The 19,216-nt window shown below is 39.7% G+C and overlaps 2 protein-coding genes across 2 annotated transcripts; both read left to right on the top strand.

Annotated features, from left to right (window-relative positions):
• Positions 1-6,519: 6,519 nt before the first annotated feature.
• Positions 6,520-10,796, top strand: LOC115928495 (deleted in malignant brain tumors 1 protein-like). Its single transcript, XM_030995739.1, has 4 exons — positions 6,520-6,811; positions 7,484-7,693; positions 10,031-10,236; positions 10,692-10,796. The coding sequence occupies exons 1-4, from the start codon at positions 6,520-6,522 to the stop codon at positions 10,794-10,796; spliced, it is 813 nt and encodes a 270-aa protein (XP_030851599.1).
• LOC115928472 lies at positions 10,232-19,183 on the top strand. Its single transcript, XM_030995687.1, has 2 exons — positions 10,232-10,404; positions 11,083-19,183. Exon 2 carries the CDS (start codon positions 11,210-11,212, stop codon positions 16,673-16,675), a length of 5,466 nt encoding a protein of 1,821 aa, XP_030851547.1. The 5' UTR covers positions 10,232-10,404; positions 11,083-11,209; the 3' UTR covers positions 16,676-19,183.
• The last annotated feature ends 33 nt before the right edge of the window (positions 19,184-19,216 follow it).

Consider the following 19,216-nt stretch of genomic DNA (forward strand, 5'->3'; position numbering starts at 1 on the left):
TTAGGAAAACTTAAGACAGTAAAATAGACATTTTAAAAGTTAAGTGTTAGAACAAAAGAATTTCAAATAAAATAAATACTGCCAAAGGCTTTAAGAAAAAATGTAGGTTCCCTTTTTACGAATAAATTGTATGCAATGTTTGGGAAAAGGCCTGTTTTTATTCATTTTTTTTTGCAATCTCTACATTTTTTTCATTCCATGAATATTTATCGGTACAAACTTGTTTCTTCATCTTTCTAGGTTTGACGAATTACTCGGACTTGATTAACTCTGATGAAATACCTTCTGCGTACACAACCAAGCTTTTGCAAATTGGACATGAAACTACGAAAGTTCCTTCAAAAATGCAAGGACAAAACTTTAGCACACCACGACATCCGCTTTACACGAGTAAAATTGGAAATTTAAAATCAACTGCAGTCCCAATTCTACTAGTTGATTTCAGAATGATAATTTTAATTGGACTGTGTATTTTATTATTAAGCTGCATTCTGATCGCATCACTTGGGTACTGTATTCTTAGGTTTAAAAAGAGAATGGCTGCTAGGAATTTAGATACTGAAATATATATGGACGTAACGACTATGTCATCAATGCAAGCTCTGTCACATGTTACTGGTTACCAACCATTGAACATTGCCCCTAAATTACCTGAAAGGCGGAAAAGTGATGTTTTTGGTCACCACTATGAATCAAATATAGAAAAAATAAAAGATAATCATGATGGTGATTTAGAAGAGGACCACGAGTATGCGGACATGAAAACTGTTTACCAAACACCTCAAACTGATAAGGACTTGGACATAGACGGTTATCTCCTTCCGAACACGGAAATACCTTTAAACGATATAAAGTCGGTATCAGATAAGAGAAAACCTTCTGATGAAAAAGCAGGAACGGGGTCATTATCTCAAGGCATAAAGGAAAATATGAAAAACGATTATATGGAAATGAAAACGGTTTACCAAAAGCCGAAAACGGGGACGGACATAGATCTTGATGGATACGTCCTTCCAAACGCAATGCCTTCGTTGAAAGATGATGATACGGTAACATATGAACTAACTCGTGAACATAACGAAAAGGAATCGAACTTCGAAATCGCTTGTACTGGAGGTGAAGGAAAGGTCCCCTTACCGGAAGACACGTCACAAAAAGAGATACACAAGTACATGGATATGAAAACTGTTTACCATACACCTCAAACTGATAAGGACTTGGACATAGACGGATATCTCCTTCCGAACACAGAAATACCTTCAAACGATGGAAAGTCGGTATCAGATAAGAAAACCGGTGGTTGCAAAATCGACATGCCAAAACCTTCTGATGAAAAAGCAGGAACGGGGTCTTCTTTTCATGGCATAAAGGAAAATATGAAAAACGATTATATGGAAATGAAAACGGTTTACCAAAAGCCGAAAACGGGGACGGATATAGCTCTTGATGGATGCGTCCTTCAAAACACAATGCCTTCATTGAACGATGGTGATACAGTAACATATGAACTAACTCGTGAAAATCATGACAAGGAATCGAACATGGAAATCGCTTGTACCGGAGGTGAAGGGAAGGTCCCTTTACCGCAAGACACGTCCCAAAAAGAGATACAAGAGTACATAGATATTAAAACTGTCTACCAAAGTCCTGCAACAGGAACCGAAACAGATCTCGATGGGTGTCTTCTTCCAAGTGCTATGCTAGAGACTGGATCTATCCGGAACAATATCACAGCAGCATCAAATGGACAATCTGATGAAACCAGGGACAATTAATTTTCCAAATGTATTTTAACGGTACCACATGAGGAAAGAATCTCGGCAAGTCAAGAAAAAGAGAGATCGCAAAGTATTGGCACTAGAAAAGAAGAAAGGAGAGTGTTGTACTAGGAACTATCGGAAGCGAATTTGAAGGGAAGTGCTGAGGTGGTATAGATGTCGTGCAGGATGGATAGACAACAATCATGAATTTAGAGGGTGGAATTAGAGTAGCGACGGTGAATACGTGAGAGAGGAGCCGGTGGCACAGAGGGGCTATGACATTACATAGTAGTAGTATGTATTTTAAAGAACGTGATGAAAAATCGAGGATTCCAGTAAACCAACCTACGAAACAATGTGACAGCTATATGACTGAACATATGCCATATTGACTAAAAGACACACAATGAAGGAGATAAACATTTATAGATATCGCATCTATGAACTATTTATTGTAAACTTGGGACAGAATAATCTGTCGTACATAAAACACTAAATGTACCAGAAGCAGATTCATGTGCATAAGTCATGCTGACTAAAAGACCTGTCATGACCTGTCATGTTAACATCCTCTTGAAATGTTTGTCTTATTCCTCTTCCAACACAAACATGTTCTTACTACATTTAAACTCACTGTGTTCTTTGTAATTTAGCACATTCAATTTGTATATAACAAGCATCAGATAAAACAACTTACAACTGAACAACACCGAGTGCAGATACTCCAAATCCGAAACATGCAACAAAGAAATGTCCGATTGGTTTGATTGGCTCCCAGAATTATTCTGCAAAAGAAAAGGCCACCTAATAGGTTTGTCGAATATATTTGTTGGTGCGTTATGTGTGTTGTTTATATCACTTAAACTGATCAATACTGAAGCACACACAGTATCAAATTGTTGCCTCATGTACTCTCATTGTATAAATTATATTTTTCTGACAGGAAATGTCTGCAAAAAACAAAGGAACGAAATGACACGGAAACTATTGAAAGTTGTCATTTCTCATAAAGTTCTAGATAAGTTCATTTTATATTTTCAGACCCAATCTGAGTACAATAGTTTTATTGTCCCCTAACTTGTATGAAATGATCTGATTATCTGTTATCTTGCGACAAACATATCTTGGTTTTCGATTTTAATGGGCCCAGAAACGTGGTATTAAGCTCTTTAAAAATGTTATATATTATTATTATCAAAACAGGCGGAAAAGTAGACCCTATCTGAAATTAATTAGTGGTGATTAATTTACAGGGCTGTAAGACAATATTGGCAGAAATCTATTAAGAAGTCCAAGTTCTGGTTTTTTAGTTTAAAGCTATAATGTTTGTTTCCAAACAATACTTAGGGTTGTCTGTTCTTACTCTTTTTTTTTTATATATCAGTCTATGTGTTATTACATCTTTTAATGTTTTAAGGTTTGTTTTTTTGGTTGATGTTATTATTGTTTTGTTGTTCAGTCTTTGACAGGCGGTCCGACAGGGGTGACTAGGAATGTTAATGGTCTACTGACATCGAAACAACTGCTTAATGAAATTTCAATTAACTTGAATTGGAGACGGTCTGAATGTAATGTGTATATCAATAAAATGTATACCGTCTGTTCCGTCTGGTATGCAAAAAGTTTCGAAAAATATTGTTAATGATATTAATGTTAACATCAGATGTTTCTGCAACCTATCAAAAGTATTGGAGACTTCAACGTTGTTGCTAGGAATATATCCGTTGGCGTCCCCGGAAATATTTCTGTCCTTGTAGGCCACGCCTATTTTACGAAGGGTAAAAAGCAGGTGTTTTTATTAATGTTCACTGATTACCTCAGAGAGGGAGAGGCTACGCTTAAGTTTGGGAAGTGCGTTTTCCCTGGTTGAAGATTGCAGTTAATCTTTGGTAAAGTTTCGCCGTTAAAGTTAAGTCGTAGGACGTGCAACTCAGTTCAGGTTTGCTTTACGTTTCACATTGCCATAATTTCTTTATATAAATGAATTCCATCCAAAGACTTTATTTCATTTTCACCTCTGACTTTTTTTTCTTTCTCTAAACTGTTAAATTTCAACGAGAAATAGATCAGAGTATTTTTTAATATCTACCAAAGGTTGATATTTTTCAATCTCCTCAGCGAAAGAGAACTGAGAAAAAGCAGAGATTCAGTTTGGAAGGACAGATAATCGAGATGAATGTTATAATTATTTTGCGGAGAGCAACTTAAAGTGAAAGCATTTGATTATAATGGATGCTACAATCCGAAAACTTCCAAGAATCCGCCCCCAGAAAGCTTAAAGATTAGTGAAAATCTGAAAAAGGACGATTAAGAACGACTTTTGTTTTGTCGTAGTCGATCAAACGCAAATTGACGAATTTATGATAATTTCTTGCAAGTACCTCTATTTATTTGCAAAAGAAAACTTAAATGAATTTCAAATAATTTAATACATTTTCACTGTTGAATATGAATATAACAGATATATTTCACCGAAGGGTGTGAACAAAATGTAAGACACATTGTGATTACCATGGGATATATATATATATATTTTTTTTTTTTTTTTTTTGGGGGGGAGGGATTACACAGAGAAATAAAAAGTGTCCTTGGGGAGTAAAACGAAATTGGAAAAATAGGGCGCCCCTATTACACCTTTTAGGGAGTAAAAACGGAAATACGCAAGGGTGGATATTTGAGGGATGTAATTTTACACCCTATTTTTGTCAGACGAGCTCTGATTGGTCAGTGCATACGCGCAAGCACTACATCAATGGCGCATCGTGTCAATATAGGTAATGCCAAATGAAGACAAATTAGCATAATTCACATATTTTAGTCATGTTAGGGAAATTATCATGTTTGTGTGAAAGTTATCCGATCAAGAATAAGGGGTTGTACCGAAGGTTATTTTTGATAATTTAATGAAATTAGCATAAGTGTTGTTTTACTAACTAGTACATAATTGTCTTCTTATATGTGTATTAAAGTAAAGGGAAAATATTCGGTAAGGCAGGATTGTGTATTTAGGTAATTCCATTACATTTGAACCGATACGTCCAGCCATAAGTTAGTTTTTACTGTCTGCACTTGTGTAGAGTTCACACTAATTGTTATTTAGGTAAGCATTAAAGCCTTTCAACATATAACTCGACATTCCGGTCTGATATCTTTAGAGCAGTGAAACGTAGACAAAAGGGTGAGAATCAGTGACTTTTAGGTGATTACGAGTCATGGATGATTGATTGCTCGAGGGATGATCTATTAATTGATGCTGTGCATAAAACGGGTGTAAATTTACTCCCCGCAGGGTGTGGAATCGATCATAAAGGGTATAAAAGGTGTTAAATGAACACCATTGGGTGCAAATTTCACTTCTTAAAGGGAGTACAATCATAACCTTGGGGTGCAAATTTACACCTTCTTATGAAAAAAATAATTTATTCCCTACATTGGGGAGTAAATTTACTCCCTGAGGGGTGACACGTATGTGACAAGCAGTTACTCCCTATAAGGAGTCAAATTACACCTACTTTTCTCTGTGTGTACAGAACAAAGGTACTCGCGACGTATGTCGAATTGCTTATTCGTGTTTGATCGCCGCAGCTTTAAAACATTCATCCTTTATCATTTGTTAAAATTTCTTTGAAGTTTGTGGATCTATATTTCTTGTTTTTTCTGCCTTTCATTAGACCTCGTGTCAGAACCATTCTTAATTTTTTATGTCGTTTTTGCGCAAACGACACAGTTTTCCATCAATGTGGTTATAGACTTTTTCATGCCTTTGTCCGAACTAAGTGAATATCTGCTTTTCACTAATATTTCCACAAACCAGTGGCCGTCTTCGTATGGCATAATGGGGTTGCACATAAAACATGTCGTTTATTAAGCAGTATACTTGTGGAAAAAGTCGTGATACAATTTCTTACCTCAAGAAAAGGGGTTATCCTGGTTAAAGCTATATTTCATTTTTTAAAGAATCGAAATTAATTCTTACCAAAACTCTTAGGAATATTTAAAAATAACTTTGAAGTATATTAAAGTGACTCGGTAACATTGTTGAAGGTTGATGAAAAAAATTGCTTAATTTTTGTATAAAATGTTACTTACTATATTCCTTTTACTATACTAACCCTCTGGCATGCAACAAATCCTGAACAAATTCTCAAACCACATAGATATCTATGGTTTTCTTTGAAGGCGTCGATGTGAGGCACCCTCTAACAGTGATTAAAAGTAAATTCTCCCAACCATTTTTGAATTTTCCCAACCGTTTTTCCATGAGAAAAATACATAAAACAGGCTATAAAAATCTGTCAACACTTAACTGTCTGGAATGGAATGTAGAGCCATTTTATTGCTTTGTGACGATTTACATTCACCTAAAATGTAATTAAATTGTCCTTGTCTTGATGCTGAACAGGCTTTGACAAGTAGCATAATAGAAGTAGAATAACATAGTTGGGAGAATTAAGGAATCGATCAGATCAGTTTTTCCCAATTTGTACCATGAATAATGATCCGTTTTCACTCAAAATTTCAGATTATCTTTAATCGTACATCTAGCATTGAAGTCACTACCTTAGCACCACTATCTCTCATCTGAACAATGTTACAAAGTCCCTTTAAACTAGAAATTTGCTTTTCTATTCTTTGTTTTCTGATTTGGGAGAAATTTCGGCTAGCAGTCTAGCGATTTGGGGCAAACAAACTTGTCCCCAAAGAAATTGTTCTAGATTGACTATTCTTGCTAAATGTGTAGCGGAGAAGAAATAGCACCATGGACACTTTTCCACCAGAAGTACGTCTCGTGAATGGCTCCAACCATGCTGAAGGAAGAGTGGAGTTCTTCTATAGTGAATCCTGGCAAACTGCCTGTGGTGCCTCGTGGAATCTAAAAGATGCAAGAGTGGTTTGCAAGACGCTGTGGTTCGATGGCGCCCTGGCTGCGCCACGATCAGCCAGGTTTGGTCAAGGTGCTGGGGATGTTTTTCGTGTCGATTGTTTGGGAACAGAAGACAGCCTGGCCGACTGTCAGCATTCCCTGCGGACATCACATGGACACAGGTGCCGTATGTTATTTTGGAGGTACGGACTTAAAATTAAAGACCAGTATTGGAAGCGCCCCAATTTCAAAAAATTAAATGGAGCTCTTTATTACCAATCATGTGAAGAAGAAAAACGTTTTGACTAATACATGATGATACAATTTTGCCGGGAAACCGCCTACTAATTGATATATTTGGTAAATCAGTTTATCTATTGGACTGTGAGAGATAAAAGCACACACCAAATACACACCAATACTTATAGGCTAGATGATCAACCTTTTCTGATCGATTCCACAACATTTCTTTCACAATGCAATCGCATGACCATAACTGGACTTTATCTTTAAGACTTATTTAGTAATCGATTGCAAAAAGTGGAACGCGCATGTTTCAGGATTATATTACTTTTTTAAAACTTTAATTACGTTCATAAAATATTTACAGTATTTCCGAAAGTCTCCCCTTCAATTAATACATGAATACATGAAATGCAACGTAGGAATGCCTTATTGAGATTGACAAATTTCTATTTTTGTCTATTTTAACATATTTTCATACTATAGCCCATCCGAACCCATTCCAAGTTCGGCTTGTCGAATTTCATAAAATGGATCTGACAGTGCTAAAGGCAGGGTGGAGGTCTTGCACGACGGATCTGGGGAACTGTTTGTGGTGTTTGCTGGGATCTGATAGACGCGAGGGTGGTTTGTAGTATGCTGGGGTTCGATGGAGCCTTGAGCGCACCGGGAATTGCTAGGTTTGGTCAGGGCTCTGGTCGTATTCTTCTCGATAGGGTCAACTGTGATGGAACAGAAGACAACCTTGCAGAATGTGGTTATTCCGGGAATGCACGTTACTCATGCAGTCATACAAGTGATGCAGGTGCCATGTGTTACTCAGGAGGTATGATTTCTCGACATTATAAGCTAGTAGTACACAGGGGCGTCGCTAGACCTTTTTCAGTGGGGGGGGGGGGGGTGTAGAGGCCAACGATTACCGACAAAACTAGCCACCAATTACCGCGAAGCGCGGAAGCTTTGACATTTCATAAATTATGAGAAAAAGCAGACGATCCGGTGTACTGTTCCTTATCTGAATTCATCTTAATCCTTATCTGAATTCAGATCTCCCCCTCCCGCGCAATGGCGTTTCATTAAATTATTAGACGATTCGTTGAACAATGCTCGAGTCTTAATCCTTGTCTAAATTCAGTTTCTCCCCCTCCCGCGCGAAGCGCGGAAGCTTTGACGTATCATTAAATTTTGAGAAAAAGCAGACGATTCGGTGTCGGCCTACTGTTCATGACTCTTAATCCTTATCTGAATTCAGTTTTCCCCTTCCCGCGCGAAGTGCGGAAGTTATGGTGTTTCATTAAATTATTAGAGAAAGTAGACGATTCGTTGAACCGTGCTCGACTCTTAATCCTTGTCTGAATGAAGTTTCCCCCTTCAGCGCGAAACGCGGAAGTTTTGACGTTTCATTACATTTTTAGAGAAAGAAGACGATTCGTTGTACCGTTTTCGACTCTTAATATGCCCTAATTGACTGAATTCAGTTTCCCCCTTTAGCGCGAAGCGCGGAAGCTTTGACGGTTCCTTAAATTATAAGAGAACGCAGACGATTCGTTGTACCGTTTTCGACTTGTCTGAATTCAGTCTCCCCCTTCCAGGGCGAAGTGCGAAAAGCTTACACGTTTGATTTAATTATTATAGAAAGAAGACGATTCGTTGCACCGTTTTCGACTCTTATTATTAAAAGCTCTATTTATCTGAATTCAATTTCCCCTTCTTGCGCGAAAAATTAGAAAAAGCAGACAATTCGTTGTACCGTTCTCGACTTGTCTACATGAAGTTTTCCCCTCCCGCGCAAAGCGCGAAAACTTTTTCGTTTCATCAAAATATAGAGAAAGGAAGACGATTCGTTGAACCGTTCTCGACTCGCCTTAATGAAGTTTCCCTCTCCCGCGCGAAGTGCTGAAATTTTTGCGTTTCATCATAATATAGAGAAAGGAAGACGATTCGTCGTACCGTTGTTGACTTTTAATCCTTGTTTGAATTTAGTTTCCCCGAAAATTTTAAACCTCTGATTTCTTTAGCTGATATTATAAGAACGTGAAACTTCGAGAAAATACAAGTATTGTAGTCATAGTCACTCTCGAAGTCGTCACAGCGGATAAAAAGTCACAGTTCGTAGGGAAAAAAACTTGTCGGCCGACCGACAATATACATATCACCGATTCCAAACTTCTGTAATGATATAGTACACGAGGATCGAGCAAGAATACCGACACAGCTGACCCGACACAGCACCATAATATACCCGTGTCTTTCTTGCTTCCTTGACGAGACGACTCCACCCAACAACCCCCACCCCCTTTCTTTTACTCCCACTCCTCCCTTCTCAGGCTCTTACCTCCCCCTCTCTCCTCTCTTTCACCCCCCGTTTCTTTTGTTTCCCTTTTGTCTTTTTTCTTTTGTTCTTTCTTTCTTTTCCTTTCTTTCCTCTCCTCCCTCTCTTTCTTTCTTCTCTTTTCTTTCCTTTCTTTTCCTTTCTTTCCTTTCTTTTCCTTTCTTTCTTTTCTTTTCCTTTTCTTTTTTTTCTTTTCTTTCCCTTTCCCTCTCTTTTTTTCCTTCCCCCTTTTCTCTTTTTTCCCGACGGCAGCGCAATTTTACCGACAATATCCTGACAGGTGGGAGATGTCGCACCCCCCCCCCACACCCCCCTTTGGCGACGCCCCAGTACATCTATCCGAGAACGAGTTTCAATGAGAACGAACATCAGAAAAGTTTTTCATAAGTGACTTTAAAAATCTCCCTTTTTGCCTCTTAATGAATCTATTTATAACTAAAGAAACAATTTTGTTAAGGGGCTGAATCTTTCACAAATAAGATAGTTATTATCATTGTACAAGGTGTTTTTATTCGGTTGATTTATAAGGAGGCAGGTATTGTGGCGGATCGTACATAATAATCATGTTAGAATAAGATGTTTCCCTACGTCTATGAATCATTGGACGAAGGCACAATGGTGTTAATTTCCTTCTCGTCTACACTCCGCTTTCAATATGGAGTTAATAAATAGGTAGTAATTTTAGGATACCTATATGCAATCAATAGCAACCGAAACATGGGTCGACTTATTTAAAATGCCATCATACTTTTTCATCTAACGTATGTTGAAATTAGTGATGATATCATCAATAAGAAAATAACAGTTATCAAGTTCTTATTTTTCTTGTAGTCCATTCGAACCCGTTTAAAGTTCGTCTTGTCGGTGGGTCTAACGATGCTGAAGGGAGAGTAGAACTTTTGCACGATGGATCCTGGGGAACTATCTGTGATGACAGCTGGGATCTGAGAGATGCGAGGGTGGTTTGTAGAATGCTGGGGTTTGGTGGAGCCTTGAACGCACCGGGATCTGCTAGGTTTGGTCACGGCTCTGGTCGTGTAAGATTTAGAAAGTTTTCTGTCATGACGTCGGTTCAGATTAACCATAATTTCATTTGGTCGTAAGAGGGCGTTTGTAGTTCGCCAGCCTAAAAGTCACGAAATTTGAAATGTTTGTGGACAGTGATTCCATCAGTAATCCCCGACAATCGAGACAAGCCCAATGTTGTAAGTACTATAAAGCTGTTATTTGTATAAATCAATCTTTAATTGTTTGTATGAGGCCAAAAATGGCACAAGATATAAATCTAGTTTTCTGTAATTTTAAGATGAAAAGTACGTTAAAATGTTGTCTGTGCATGTAGCACCACATATAGACAAACGTAGGATAACGTGTGTGAATGCACAATTTGTGCATATATCAGTTTGTGTTGAGGATAATCTAGATTTGTGTGTAATGAGTGATGATAATTGACATGAAACAAGAGTATGAATTGTTTTCCTTGGTTATAAAGAATGTCAAGGGTGTAGAAGCAAATAGGAATTTAGTTCAGGAACCAAGTAAAGAGTGTAAGATAGAGGCAGGAAATAAGGCTGGTCGAGGGTTTATTTGTGTATGACGTTAACCTACAAGATAGAGAGGTATGATTTGTAAGGGTTATATTTGTAAACAAAGGTAGAATTTGAGACAGTTCATTAGAATAAGATAAATGAGGCAGTTATACAGTTTGTGTTTGCACAAGTGAGCTTTACTCACATAGTTTATTCTTGAAGGTTTTCTTTACTCAGTTATGCATATTAAGGTCATTTATGGCAAGCTAGTTGTGCGATACAATAGATGTTTGTTTATTCATGTGAATTTGTACACATGCTTATGATTGCTTGTTTGTTTTATTGATATTACAGATGAACTGCATTTTATGCACGTATCTCAACTTGGATGTCGTCGTCCTTTCTTTAAGCCTACTGTTGGGGTCACTTCAGCAGAATTTAACGTCACACAAAGTTCATAACAGCTTTAGCATTCGTCACCATGAGTCAAGTAGGTGTTGATGATGTCAATCCAGAGGATTCTGCAAGTCAGGTTGGGAAGAGTTCCACCACGTCATCTGGACTTAGGACCAGGGCCAAGAGGGCTGCAATAGCAGCAGAATTAGCAGTTCTCCAGGAAGAACAAGAGATAGAACTCGAAGAAATACGCCTTAAGCAAAGGAAGGCTAAGTTACTCTTACGTGCCAAGCTCAGCGCAGCAGAGGCAGAAGAAGACGTGTATGAGCAACACAGGAGTGGCAGTAAGGTGTCGAGTATAGGGAATAGGAGTTCCAGTCAGCAGAATGTCAAGCAGGTGCATGAAAGTGCAGAGCATGCTACGGAACATCATCATCATGTCAGCAATCATGATGTCAAGGAACCTGCGCTCCTACAAGAGACTATTCCTTTTCCAGCTCAGCAAATGGCTTCATCTCCCATTTCAGGTCAAGCTTATCAACCACGAGACGACCGAGAATTTTATCTGCAGACCCAAGTTCAGCAACAACGATGGTTGGAAGCTATCAGTCTGGCTAATGTAGAGATGATGAAGTTTGATGGGAGTCCTTTGCACTTCCATGAATTTATGATGTCGTTCGACAACTTAATTGGTCGATCTTCACTCGATAGTGGGACAAAACTTATGAAGTTATATCATTGCTGTGAAGGAGAAGTTAAGGGCATCATACAGTGCTGTATGGTCATGGAACCACTGTATGGGTACCAACGAGCCAGAGAGCTGTTGGTGGAACGCTTTGGCAGCAAGTACAAGATAGGAGAAGCCTGGATCAAACGTATAACCACTGGTCCAATCTGCCATGCGAATGACCGGAAGGGGCTGCAGAAGTTTGCAGATGAGTTGAAGATCAGCATGGAAACTCTTCGAGCAATGGATCTACTGCAGGAAATTAGTAGCCAGAGAGAGTTGCTGAAGGTGGCTGAGAGACTTCCATATTACCTTAAAGGTAGATGGTTAAAGTTGGTGAGAGACATCAGACAGCAGGAGCGTTCTCCCGATATCTCGGACATGGCAAGGTTTGTCTCCAACGCTGCTGAGGAAGCCAATGATCCTGTCTTTGGAGATCTGACAGCAACAACAAAAAGAGTTGAAACTTCAAACCCAGCTTTCAACAAGAAGAGTACAAGAAGTAACTACATGTACGCTACAGAGGTAACAGAAGTAGCAGTCAACCTGAAGTGCCTGAAGTGTAGGCAAGAACATTCCTTGTTTGGGTGCGACAGTTTTAAATCCATGGCACCCGAGATGAGATTTCAGTTTGCTCAGGACAACAGACTGTGTTTCAACTGCCTGCAATCTGGCCACACCAGTAGGTTTTGCAGATTGAATAGAAGATGCTCAGTACAAGGATGCCAGAGAAAACACACAAAATTTCTCCATTTTGCACAGGATGCATCTTCATCTGCAGGAAGGATGACAACGACACAGGCTCCAGTTGAAACCCAGAACAACGAAGTCCATCAAGTCCAGAATGGGTTCGTTAAGAAGTGTGTCACAGGGGCCGGAAGGTGTGTGCTTCCCATTGTTCCAGTGAGGGTTAGAGCTCAAGGAGAGAATGTTTTTGTGAATACATATGCACTGTTGGATTCTGGTTCAACCAGTACATTTTGTACAGCCACTTTGGCCAGAGAACTCAATGCTACTGGAAGGAAGCAAAGTTTAAGCCTGACAACACTGGAGAAGCGTAATAGCCCCATAGAGACCTCAGTGATTAGTCTGATTGCAGACACGGGACCAGATACAGACTGTGTGAAGCTACCCTGTGTGTATACCAGAGACGCCATTAATATCAGAGACACACACATTGCCAATGTGGATGACATTTCAGGATATCATCACTTAGAAGGAATCAACCTCCCGATCATTGAACGACATGAAGTTGGACTGTTGATAGGGCAGGATTCACCTGAAGCCTTGATACCTATCGAGGTGAGACGAGGACAGCATGGCCCTTATGCTGTTAGGACCAAATTGGGTTGGTCAGTGAGTGGACCTGTAGGTTCCAGTTCAGATGGTGTACCCAAAGCTACATCTAGCTTCATTGACAGTAATGATAGACTGGAGGAACAAGTCAGCCAATTCTGGAAGATCGAAGCTACAGATGTGCTTAAGAAAGACAAGGCAATGTCAGTCAATGACAAGAAGGTAATGGAAATATGGGAGAGGGACATCCAGCGGGAAGGTGCACATTTCCAACTACCGGTGCCCTTCAGAAGGAGACCACCTAACTTGCCTGATAACAAGTGGAGTGCAGAACAGCGTTTGAAATCGTTGGCAAGGAGATTGCAAAGAGATCAAGCAATGTATGTGAAATACAAACAGGGCATAGAGGATCTCCTCAGGAAAGGCTATGCAGAGGAAGTTAGTGAGGAGACTAGGCAACCCAAGGACACCCCTGTTTGGTATTTGCCCCACCATCCAGTCTTGAATCCCCAAAAACCAGACAAGATGCGAATCGTGTTCGATTGTGCGGCCAAGCACCAAGGGGTATCTTTGAATGATGCAGTGTTACAGGGGCCGGACCTTATCAACAATTTGATGGGAGTTTTGCTTAGATTCCGCCAGCAACCAGTAGCACTCATGTCAGATATAGAGGCAATGTTCCACCAAGTGAGGGTACCTCCAGAAGATCGAGACGTGTTGAGATTCTTGTGGTGGAAGGACGGAGACTTCAACAAGGAACCGCTGGTCTACCGGATGTGCGTCCACCTCTTCGGAGGTACGTGGAGCCCAAGTGTGTGCAGCCATGCACTTCGTCAGACAGCAAGAAACGGTGATGGTAATGGTAAAGTGGAAGCATCTAAGGCCATTCTCGAGAACTTCTATGTGGACGACTGCCTGGTGTCAGTTGAGAATGAAGAAACAGCGGTGAAACTTGCTGCGGACTTGATGGTCTTGCTCAGTGAAGGAGGCTTCAGATTAACCAAATGGGTCAGTAACAACCCATTTGTCCTGCAATCCATACCAGAAGAAGAGAGAGCTAAAGATGTGAGGGGTCTGGATCTCAATCATGATGCTCTTCCAGTCGAGAGAGCACTTGGAATCAGCTGGGATGTAGAAACTGATTGTTTGCTGTACAAACTTAGACCCAAGGACAAACCCCAAACCAGGAGGGGTATCTTGAGTGTTGTATCTTCCATCTACGACCCTCTCGGTTACGCCAGTCCTTTCATCCTAAAGGCTAAGATGATCTTGCAGGAACTAACCAGACTTAAACTTGCATGGGATGAGGAGATTCCAAGCAAGGAAATAGAGAGATGGAATGAATGGTTACAGGAACTACCCAAGATGACTGAATTCCAGGTCAACAGATGCATCAAACCACATGACTTTGGCAAGGTAGCAGAGTATAAGCTACATCACTTTGCAGATGCTTCAGAGAAAGCCTATGGAGTCGTTTCCTACCTGCGGATGAAGGATGTTGAGGGTCAGGTGCACTGCAGCATACTATTTGCAAGGTCACGTCTTGCACCCCTGAAGAGGATGACAATCCCACGGCTTGAACTGATGGCGGCTACACTCTCTGTCACTATAGACAGTATGATACAACGGGAACTGGATCTGCCGCTCCAAGAGTCAGTGTTTTGGACTGACAGTTCAATAGTACTTCATTATGTGAAGAATGAGGATAAACGTTTCCATACGTTTGTAGCAAACAGAATTACAACCATTCATGAGGGATCTGAACCAAGGCAGTGGCGACATGTTAACACTGATGTCAATCCAGCCGATGATGCCTCGCGTGGACTGACAGCTGAGGAATTGACTGGACGATGGAAAGAAGGGCCAAAATTTTTGTGGTCAGAAGAATGCGATTGGCCTAAAAGCTTGACAGTGAATGAGTCTAGCTTAGAGCATGACCCAGAGGTAAAGCAAGACAAGACCGGAGTGTTTGCTGCAGCCGAATCTGAAGTCAAGGCGACAGATAGACTCCTTGAAAGTTACTCGTCCTGGTTCCGGCTGAAGAAAGGTATTGCATGGATCCTGAAGGTCAAGGAGTGCTTGAGAAGAAAGGCACGCAAAGATATGAATTTACTGGATATGAAGCAGCCAGTAACAGTTGATGAGATGACTGTAGCTGAAGAAGCAATTGTCAGATACGTTCAGCAACAGACCTATGCTGAGGAGTACAGAGTCTTACAGCAAAATAAGACTACACAACGGTCACCCACTCGAATAGCAAAATCCAGCCCACTATCTAAATTGAGCGTGAAACTCACAGACGAAGGATTGATATGTGTTGGAGGAAGACTACACAATGCACCACTAGAAGAGCAGACAAAACACCCAGTGATTTTGCCTTCCAAGCATCATGTAGTACAGCTTTTGGTGAGACATTACCACATTATGTGTGGTCACTCAGGGAAGGAGTATGTGCTATCCCTACTCAGACAACGATTTTGGATAATCAGAGGGAGGTTAGCAGTTCGTCATGTACTACACAAGTGTTTCACATGTAAACGTCAACGTGCAAAACCAGTGGAACAGAAGATGGCAGATTTGCCGGCAGATAGAGTGGTACCAGAAAAACCTCCATTCAGTAACGTGGGAGTTGACTGCTTTGGCCCATACATGGTGAGACAAGGAAGGAGCTCTGTGAAGAGATATGGATGTATATTCACTTGTCTGGTTATAAGAGCAATACACATAGAGGTACTGCATTCATTGGAGACGGATTCATTTCTGAATGCCCTTCACAGATTTATTTCACGCAGAGGACAACCAGAGATTATCAGATCCGACAATGGTACAAATTTCATAGGTGCTGAACGTGAACTGAGGGAGGGATTGAAACGATGGAACCAGGAGAAGATCCACGATAATCTCCTTCAACAAGGAATTGATTGGAAATTCAATCCACCGAGAGCATCCCATATGGGTGGATCATGGGAAAGACAAATCAGAACTACGAGAAAGGTCTTGAATGCAGTCATGAAGCAGCAGGTTCTGAATGATGAGGGCTTAACGACTCTTATGTGTCTAGTAGAGGCAATTATCAATGGGCGTCCACTCACCATAACATCTGATGACGCAAGGGATGCAGAGCCTCTCACACCAAATCATCTGCTGCTCCTGAGGTCAAAAAATGCTCTACCACCTGATGTGTTCCAGAAACATGATCTGTATGGACGTCGACGCTGGCGGCAGATTCAATACCTGGCAGACTTATTTTGGCGCAGGTGGGTGAAGGAATACCTACCTTCCTTACAACAGCGGCAGAAGTGGCTGAAAGAGACGAGAAATCTGGAGGAAGGTGACATCGTGCTGATTATCGACAATCTGCCGAGGAACAAGTGGTTGACGGGAAGAGTAATCGAAACCTATCCTGGGAAGGACAAGCTCGTCCGATCGGTGAAGCTGAAACATAGCACCGGTATCCTAGTCAGGCCTGTGCAGAAACTATGTCTTTTGGAAGAAGCAGATAGCGTATTGGTGAACCACAGCGACTAATTGGAGCATTCATTTCTTATGTGAGATAATTATATTGATGCACGGTGAATTAAACGTGCGAGGTGAGAGCCTAGCGCCGCCTCTTGTGAATTTTTGTGTCGCAATTTTCCTGATCCGTGACGAGCGTAAGATCCTGATCATCATGTTTCAGTTTTGGAAGAAGCAAAGAGCGTAAATTGGTGAACCGTGGAGAGCGATCTCAATTTAAATGGATCCACAGCGAAGAACGACTAAATTGGAGCATTAGTTTCTTATGTGAGATAATTATATTTGATGCACGATGAATTAAACGTGCGAGGTGAGAGCCTAGCGCCGCCTCTTGTGAATTTTTTATGTCGCGATTATCCTGATCCGTGACAAGCGAAAGATCCTGATCATCATATTCAAGTTAGACTGACGTCGACGCAAGACAGAACTCGTTTACAGCAACAAACTTGTTTAAGCGCAAGAAATTGATAAAAACAGTCCTCAGACTTTATACAAGACTATTTGCGGTAACATTGTGCCCTTGAGGTAAATCGGGCACGTTATATTTGAGGACAGTGAACTCTACTCTTGAAGAGTAATAAACATTTCAGCCTTGTTATAGACTATGTCATATTATGTTTATTAGTCAATACTTGAAGAAAGACTATAATGGACTTCAGAATACATGTATTCATTTCAGTATTGAACTGAGACTATTGCTGAAAGATTTTTTTTGTTCGAACGATATTCATACGTAATTTCTTACATGTTTTTTCCTAAGAGCAGGAGTTAAATATTTGACCACTACAAATGAGAATCATTTGTCATGATAACATGTTATTTGGTCAATGCATGAGCATACAAATATGTAGTGTCTAGTTCAAGTTGAAACTTTAAAGAACCGAATTGTGTTGATATTTGATGCATAGACCCAAAAGAGGATATTTGATATGAAGGGGATAGTTGAACTAAAGTTTTGTATACCGGAAGTAAATTGACAATTTACTCAAGATTGCGAATGATGAGAAAGTTTAATCACAGAAGCACCATTTTCTGAATTTGAAAATCATTTTTTGTGTGTAACCCTGTTGTACTTAGTGGTGGGCTACTGAATTTTGCTTGAAAACTCACAAAAAAGGGGGTTTAGTTTCAAGAATCGAGTACTGAAATACACAGTTCTGAGTAGTTAGCAGCTCTAGTGCATAGAGGTACATGTAGAATCATTATGTTTGAGCTGATATATTTCGTATTTTCCTTTGGTAATTCACTAGATAACTCAAAGTGTGTAAGGAATGTCAAGGACTTTAACAATCCTTGTTATTGTTATTTGCTACAGAGTGTCAACAATTGTGTTGAGATTTAGTTAATGTGTACTCTATTAAGGCAACTGATCGTTTTGCCCAATGTTACTTTAATTGACCTGTCGGTATACATTTTTAGACGACAAGTGTTTGTTGTGTATAGGCTATAAATTCACCCTAAAGGCATTTACTGTAATGTACTACATTGTGTAAATGAAATTAATGGAATGTGCTATGCAGAGTTGAGTGTAAATTCTGAATGTTTAGTTGTGTTTTATTAACAGAAAAGTTAGACAATTTGAATGGAAGTTGAAGTTATTTGGATAAATGCTTTGCTGTGGCTACGCATTTAAGGGGCCGGGATGTAAGATTTAGAAAGTTTTCTGTCATGACGTCGGTTCAGATTAACCATAATTTCATTTGGTCGTAAGAGGGCGTTTGTAGTTCGCCAGCCTAAAAGTCACGAAATTTGAAATGTTTTGTGGACAGTGATTCCATCAGTAATCCCCGACAATCGAGACAAGCCCAATGTTGTAAGTACTATAAAGCTGTTATTTGTATAAATCAATCTTTAATTGTTTGTATGAGGCCAAAAATGGCACAAGATATAAATCTAGTTTTCTGTAATTTTAAGATGAAAAGTACGTTAAAATGTTGTCTGTGCATGTAGCACCACATATAGACAAACGTAGGATAACGTGTGTGAATGCACAATTTGTGCATATATCAGTTTGTGTTGAGGATAATCTAGATTTGTGTGTAATGAGTGATGATAATTGACATGAAACAAGAGTATGAATTGTTTTCCTTGGTTATAAAGAATGTCAAGGGTGTAGAAGCAAATAGGAATTTAGTTCAGGAACCAAGTAAAGAGTGTAAGATAGAGGCAGGAAATAAGGCTGGTCGAGGGTTTATTTGTGTATGACGTTAACCTACAAGATAGAGAGGTATGATTTGTAAGGGTTATATTTGTAAACAAAGGTAGAATTTGAGACAGTTCATTAGAATAAGATAAATGAGGCAGTTATACAGTTTGTGTTTGCACAAGTGAGCTTTACTCACATAGTTTATTCTTGAAGGTTTTCTTTACTCAGTTATGCATATTAAGGTCATTTATGGCAAGCTAGTTGTGCGATACAATAGATGTTTGTTTATTCATGTGAATTTGTACACATGCTTATGATTGCTTGTTTGTTTTATTGATATTACAGATGAACTGCATTTTATGCACGTATCTCAACTTGGATGTCGTCGTCCTTTCTTTAAGCCTACT

This window comes from Strongylocentrotus purpuratus, unplaced genomic scaffold (genome assembly GCF_000002235.5).
Source record: "Strongylocentrotus purpuratus isolate Spur 01 unplaced genomic scaffold, Spur_5.0 spur5_scaffold_3, whole genome shotgun sequence".
NCBI lineage: Eukaryota > Metazoa > Echinodermata > Echinoidea > Camarodonta > Strongylocentrotidae > Strongylocentrotus > Strongylocentrotus purpuratus.

Coding starts and splice junctions, on each gene's coding strand:
- LOC115928495 (XM_030995739.1), top strand. CDS start 6,520: ATGGACACTTTTCCACCAGAAGTACGTCTCGTGAATGGCTCCAACCAT. Junction 6,812..7,483: donor ATCACATGGACACAGGTGCC/GTATGTTATTTT, acceptor GGGATCTGATAG/ACGCGAGGGTGGTTTGTAGT. Junction 7,694..10,030: donor TGCCATGTGTTACTCAGGAG/GTATGATTTCTC, acceptor TTTTTCTTGTAG/TCCATTCGAACCCGTTTAAA.
- LOC115928472 (XM_030995687.1), top strand. CDS start 11,210: ATGAGTCAAGTAGGTGTTGATGATGTCAATCCAGAGGATTCTGCAAGT.